Source organism: Myotis brandtii, unplaced genomic scaffold (genome assembly GCF_000412655.1).
Source record: "Myotis brandtii unplaced genomic scaffold, ASM41265v1 scaffold661, whole genome shotgun sequence".
Lineage (NCBI taxonomy): Eukaryota > Metazoa > Chordata > Mammalia > Chiroptera > Vespertilionidae > Myotis > Myotis brandtii.
In genome coordinates, this window is record NW_005370568.1 from 255,810 (window position 1) to 262,702 (window position 6,893).

Sequence of the window (6,893 nt, forward strand, 5' to 3'; positions counted from 1 at the left end):
GGGGAGCGGGACTAAGCCAGCAGGTGGTCATCCCCTGAGGGGTCCCAGACTGCGAGAGGGCACAGGCTGGGCTGAGGGACCCCCCCCAAGTGCACATAGAATGGGTTCAGAGACTTCCATCCTCTTTAATTGAACAAAAAACTTTTGAGAAGAATTTAAGTTTGTGTTTTTTTAAATATTGGTAGAATTCACCATGAAACCATCAGGTCTAGGGAGTTTCTTTGATTTGGAGATTTTTGATTACTGATTCAATCTCCTTACTAGTTATAGATCTTCTTAGATTTTCTTTATCTGTGTGATTTAGTCTTGGTAGGTTTTGTGTTTCCAGGAATTTTTTCATTTTGCCTAAGTTACTTAATTTGTTGGCATAAAAATTATTCATAGTATTCTTACAGTATTTTATATTTCTATATAGTTGATATTAATGTCCCCAGTTTCATTTCTGAATTTGGGTCTTCTCTTTTTATATTAGTCTATCTAACTAAAGGTTTATCAATTCAAAGAACCAACTTTTGGTTTCATTCATTTTCACTATTATTTTTCTCTTATTTATTTCTGCTCTAATCTTTAGTATTTTCTTCCTTATGCTAGCTTTGGGTTTAGTTCTTTTTCTAGTTCTTAAAGTTGTGAAGTTAGGTTGTTGATTTCAGATCTCATTTTTTAAATATATGTTTTCATTGATTTTGGAGAGGTAGAGGAAGCGGGAGGGGGGAAAGGAGGAGGAGGGGGAGGAGGAGGCATATGTGTGAGAGAGAAACATTGATCCATCACCTCTGGGGATTGAACCCGCAACCTGGGTTTGTGTCCTGATCAGGAATCGAAGTGACAACCTTGCAGTGTCCAGGGCGACTCAACCAATCTGAACCCAACTGAAAGGGCTCAGATCTCATTTCTTTTTTTCTTTTTCCTTTTATATTTTATTGATTTTTTACAGAGATGAAGGGAGAGGGACACAGAGGTAGGAACATTGATGAGAGAGAAACATCGATCAGCTGCCTCCTGCACACCCCCCACCGGGGATGTGCCCGCAACCAAGGTACATGCCCTTGACTGGAATTGAACCTGGGAACCCCCCAGTCCACAGGCCGATGCACTATCCACTGAGCCAAACCCGTCAAGGCTCAGATTTCATTTCTTATTATAAACTTTTATAGCTATAAATTTCCCCCTTGGCACTGTTTTTGCTGTCTCACAAGTTTGGGGATGTTTTCATTTCCATTCATCTGAAAGTAATTTATAATTTCTCCTGTGATTTCTTCTTTGATCCAGTGGTTGTTTAAAAGTGTGTTGTTCAAGTTTCACAATTTTGTGAATTTTCTAATCTACCTTGTGATAATTGATTTCTAACTTCATCCCGTATGGTCACAAGACACTTTGATATCTATTTTTTAAAACTATTGATTATTTAATACTAATTTGTGGCCAAGTGTAATTATATTATTAATGATGTCTTTATTTGTAGTTAATTTATTTACAAGTTAATTTCTATTACTAACCTAAAATATGGTCTGTCCTGGAAAATGTCTCATTTGAACCTGACCCTGTGTGTTCTGTTGTTGGGTAGAGTGCTCTGTCTGTGTCTGTGAGATCTAGTTTGTTTATTATATTGTTGAAGTCTTCTATTCTCTTTTTTCTTGTTGTTTAAAATTTATTCTAGAGAGAGTAATAGAGACAGGGACATCGAAGTGAGAGAGAAACATCAATTGGTTGCCTCCCATACACGCCCAAACCGGGGATTGAACCTGCAACCTGGGTACGTGCCCTAAGCAGGAATGGAACCTGGCATCTTTTGGTGTATGGGACAGCTTAACCATCTGAGCCACACCGGCCAGGGCAGAATCCTCTGTTTTCTTCTTTACTTTCTGTCTGGTTGGTTGGTTCATTACTCTAAGTGGGGTATTGAAGACTCCCACTGTTATTGAGAAATGCCTATTATGTAGAAATGTATATTTCACCCTTCAGTTCTGTTAGTTTTCGATTCATATATTTTGAAGGCCCGTCATTAGGTGCAAAATAAAAAGTCTATTTTGTATGAATTAGTGTAGCACCTCTGCTCTCTTAGGGTCACTATGTGCATGGAATATATTTCTCCATTCTTTTATTTTCAACTTGTCTGTGTTTTTGTATCTCAAGTGAGTCTTGTAGACAGCATACAGTTGGATCCTTTGTGTTTACCTATTCTGCCAAGGTCTGTCTTCAGGTTGGAGAATATAATCATTTTAAATATAAAAGGATTATTGACAAGGAGGATGGCTTTCTATGATTATGCTACTGGTTTTCTACATGCCTCAGAGCTTTTTTGACCCCCCTTTCCTGTTTAGTTGATTTTTATAGTGAAATGCCAACATTTCTTTATTATTACATATTGTCCATTTTATAGGGTTTTTGTTTGTGGTGATGATGCAGATTTTATATTTAAAAATCCTACTAGACTATTCTAATTTGAATTGATACCAACTTAATTTCAATAAATTGTAAAAACTGCACCTTTACAAATCTATCCCCACCACCTTTGGTTGTTAATGTGATACTAATCTCTACACTAATAATTGTAATACTAGCCTCCACAGTAATGTATTTATCTTACTTTGAAGGATTATTCTCTTAGACCTCACAGAAAACAAAAATTATAGGTACAAAGCATTGTTATAATACTGGCTTTAATAATTGCCTGTGTATGTGCCTGCAGTGAAATGCTTATTTATTCATATGCCTTTGGGTTACTTTTTTTAATTTCACCTTTCAGGACTCCCTTTAGTATTTTTTGAAGGCAAGGTCTAGTGGTAACAACTCCCTCAGCTTTTATTTGTGAATAAACCTTAATATCTCCCTCATGTTTCAGCACAGTTTTGCTGGATTGAGGATTTTGGGTTGGCTTTTTTCTGTTTTTTAAATCACTTTGAGTCTATCAGTTCACTGTCCTCTGGCCTCCAAGACTCTGATGAGAAATCTGCTGATATTCTTATTTAGAATCCCTTGTACCTGATGATTCACTTCTCACAGCTTTTCAAATTCTGTCTCTGGCTTTTGAAAGGTCAGTGGTTATGTTTCTTAGTGTGGATCTCTTGAGTTCATTTTACTTAGAGAATGTTGAGATTTTTGAATATTTTTATCTGTCTCCCATCAAATTTGGAAAACTTTCAGCCATTGTTTCTTCAGATATTTTCTTTGCCCCTCCTGTCTTCTCTTTCTGAGAGTCTCACAATGCGTATGTGATCTGCTTATTGATTTTCCACAGGTCCCATAGGCTCTCTTCACTTGTCTTCATTCTTCTTTCTTTCTGTTCTTCAGACTCAATACTTTACATTGGTCTTTCTTCAGGTTCACTGAATCATTTTTCTGTCTGCCAAAAACTACCTTTAATTCCTGTAGTGAATTTTTCATTTTTTTTCTTTATTGATTAAGGTATTGCATATGTGTCCTTATTCCCCCTTACTTTGAAGGATTATTCTCTTAGACCTCACAGAAAACAAAAATTATAGGTACAAAGCATTGTTATAATACTGGCTTTAATAATTGCCTGTGTATGTGCCTGCAGTGAAATGCTTATTTATTCATATGCCTTTGGGTTACTTTTTTTAATTTCACCTTTCAGGACTCCCTTTAGTATTTTTTGAAGGCAAGGTCTAGTGGTAACAACTCCCTCAGCTTTTATTTGTGAATAAACCTTAATATCTCCCTCATGTTTCAGCACAGTTTTGCTGGATTGAGGATTTTGGGTTGGCTTTTTTCTGTTTTTTAAATCACTTTGAGTCTATCAGTTCACTGTCCTCTGGCCTCCAAGACTCTGATGAGAAATCTGCTGATATTCTTATTTAGAATCCCTTGTACCTGATGATTCACTTCTCACAGCTTTTCAAATTCTGTCTCTGGCTTTTGAAAGGTCAGTGGTTATGTTTCTTAGTGTGGATCTCTTGAGTTCATTTTACTTAGAGAATGTTGAGATTTTTGAATATTTTTATCTGTCTTCCATCAAATTTGGGAAACTTTCAGCCATTGTTTCTTCAAATATTTTCTTTGCCCCTCCTGTCTTCTCTTTCTGAGAGTCCCACAGTGCGTATGTGATCTGCTTATTGATTTCCCACAGGTCCCATAGGCTCTCTTCACTTGTCTTCATTCTTTTTTCTTTCTGTTCTTCAGACTCAATACTTTCCATTGGTCTTTCTTCAGGTTCACTGAATCATTTTTTTGTCTGCTAAAAACTACCTTTAATTCCTGTAGTGAATTTTTCATTTTTTTCTTTATTGATTAAGGTATTACATATGTGTCTTTATTCGCCCTCACCCCCCTGGTGCCTGGGTCCATTAGTTAGGCTTATATGCATGAATAGATAACCTTTGGTTGATCTCTTCGCCTTTTTCATTTAAGTTAGTGTACTTTTCAATTCCAAAATTGCCTTTTGGTTTCTTTTTAGGTTTTCCATCTCTGAATTGATATTCACATTGTATTCATTCTGTTAGGGTTTGGCCAGGGACATGGGCTGTGAAAGAATTCACAATTGAGAAAGGAATAGATGCAGAGAGAGGGAGTTTATTTTCCAAGGGAGGAAAGGGCCAGGTGCCTTTTGGTAGCACAAGGGGCCCAAGGTGGGGGGTTGTTCTTCTATAAGCGTATTAGGGAGTAAATGGCAGCTGTGGCAAATGCATGAAGAAGGGAAGGGGATCGGGGACTTCACCTTGACATTTTCCAGATCCTGGAGGCTGTCCTGAGGAGCTATGGCTTGTTTGTCCTTTAGCCACAGATGTCCTACAGAGGTGTCTATTAGCATCTTCACAAGCCTGTAAAACCTTCTTACAGGTAAAGTTACAAAGGGTTGGGAGGGAGTAGAGTTCTTCTACTAACTAGAAACTCTGTTGTAATTTCGCTGGAATTGTTAAAACGGCAGGGAAGGGGTTAATGGGGGAGGTGCAGCCTGCTTTTCAAGCCTGCTTGAATAGAGAGGCACTTTGAATAGGGAAGTCTGCAATCTCCACATGCTTCTCATGGCTTATGCAAGGTTACCATGAGGGAAAAGAGGCCTTTATCTTGTCCTAATACATTCATTTTTTTTCTTGATTTTCAACATTTCTTCCATTAGGTCTTTGAGCATCCAGGTAACAGTTATTTTAAAGTCTTTGTAGCCGGAACCGGTTTGGCTCAGTGGATAGAGCGTCGGCCTGCGGACTGAAAGGTCCCAGGTTCGATTCCAGTCAAGGGCATGTACCTTGGTTGCAGGCACATCCCCAGTGGTGGGGGGTGTGGTGGCAGCTGGTCAATGTTTCTCTCTCATCGATGTTTCTGACTCTCTATCTCTCTCCTTTCTTCTCTGTAAAAAATCATCATAATATATTAAAAAAAATATTTTAAAGTCTTTGTGTATTTGATCTGGAATGAGTTCTTTTTTTCAGCGATAATTTCTATTAATCTTTTTTTTTCTTTGAAGGCACCATACTTTCCTATTTCTTTGTATGCCTTGTGATTCTTTTCTTGAATTGGACACTTGAATTCTAATAATGAGGTAACTCTGGAAGTCAAATTCTCCTTCCCAGGGCTTGTTATTTTCTTAGCTCGTTTTAGTGTTTTGATTGTTGTAGGGTCTGAGGATCAGCCAAATATGTAAACTGAAGGCCTTCTCAGGTCTTTTCTGAGCCTTTCCCTGGGCAGGCACCGTCACCTAATGTCCCCCACCTGTGCATGTCCTAGATTTGATGTCTGTCTCCTGAAAGGGGAAAAAGCAAAAATTGAAAGGGGAGCAAAGGACACTGGATCCTTAAATATCTGGAAGTCACTTCAGTAAGCAATAAATAAATGGGCTTGCAAGAGTGGGGGACATGTGACAATAATGACTGCCCACTTGGTGTCTTTGAGTTAGTGTTTTTTTGTGATCAGTAGTAGCAGTCAGTAATAAGTGCATAAATCCCTGGTATCTGTGAGGACAGAGTTCTTTTTTCACTCCCTGGTTCCTACAGGCTGTTTATAAGCTGCCCCAGGAGCACGTGCATAGCTGCCTGCTGTGGGAGTGGGATGGGTAGCTGCCATTGTGCTCAGAGCTGAAAGTGACTGATATTAAATCAATTTCCATGTCCAAGTCCTGCCTTAGTAACTACAAACCTTTCAGGGACACCAGAGTTGGAAAATAGTTACATCATGCACATTCTAGCATTGTAATTGTTGTTTGGGTGGGAAGAGAGATTCTTGGTGCTTCCTACCTTATTGTCATCTCCGAATCCTCTCTGAATCTGTAATAATAAAAGGGTAATATGCTAATTAGACCAGACGTTCTTCCTGATGACCTTCTGGATGAAGCCAGGGCTGCTAGAGAAGCCCAGGTCCCGGGTGCCAGAGAGAAAGAGAGATCAATTGTGAGAGAAGCCTTAATCCGTTGCCTCCTCTACACGTCCAGACTGGATTGGGCCCGAAACCTGGGTGTGTGCCCTGACCAGGAATCAAACCACCACCTTTTGGTGTACAGGAGGACACTCCAACCAATGGAGCCACTCTAGCCAGGGCCTGAAGAGTATTCATAAGACTTGAAACTTAGCACGTTCCACATGCTAATTCATCTACTCACAGCAATCCCACGAGGTATATACTATTATCCTCTTTTCATAGATGAGGAACCTGAGAAAGAGAAAGGGACTTGCCCAGCTCAAAGAGCAAGTCATTTGTGGGGCTGGGACTCCAGTGCAGGCAGGGTAGCTCTTCGGCCTGACCTCTCTACGCAGTCATTGTCCTGCCTGGGCAGAATGGCATGAACTCAGGCACAAGGGAATGTTGATGTGCCTGCTGCAGATAGCAGAGAGGCCAGACCCACAAGCACATGTGTAGATAGTTTGCTCTATGTCAGTGTGTGCTCAAATGCAGCAACTCTCTCTTCCATTAAATTATAGATTTAGTTAGTACTTTCATGATAG

At 39.3% G+C, this 6,893-nt stretch overlaps 1 protein-coding gene across 1 annotated transcript in view; it reads left to right on the plus strand.

Annotated features, from left to right (window-relative positions):
- The window catches only part of LOC102261137 (membrane cofactor protein-like), a 143,281-nt gene extending 137,553 nt beyond the window's left edge, over positions 1-5,728 (plus strand). Inside the window, exon 13 of the mRNA XM_014528936.1 lies at positions 5,423-5,728. Within this exon, the coding sequence (XP_014384422.1) occupies positions 5,423-5,483 (61 nt within the window). The 3' untranslated portion in view covers positions 5,484-5,728. The remainder of the gene's footprint in view (positions 1-5,422) is intronic.
- Positions 5,729-6,893: the final 1,165 nt, after the last annotated feature.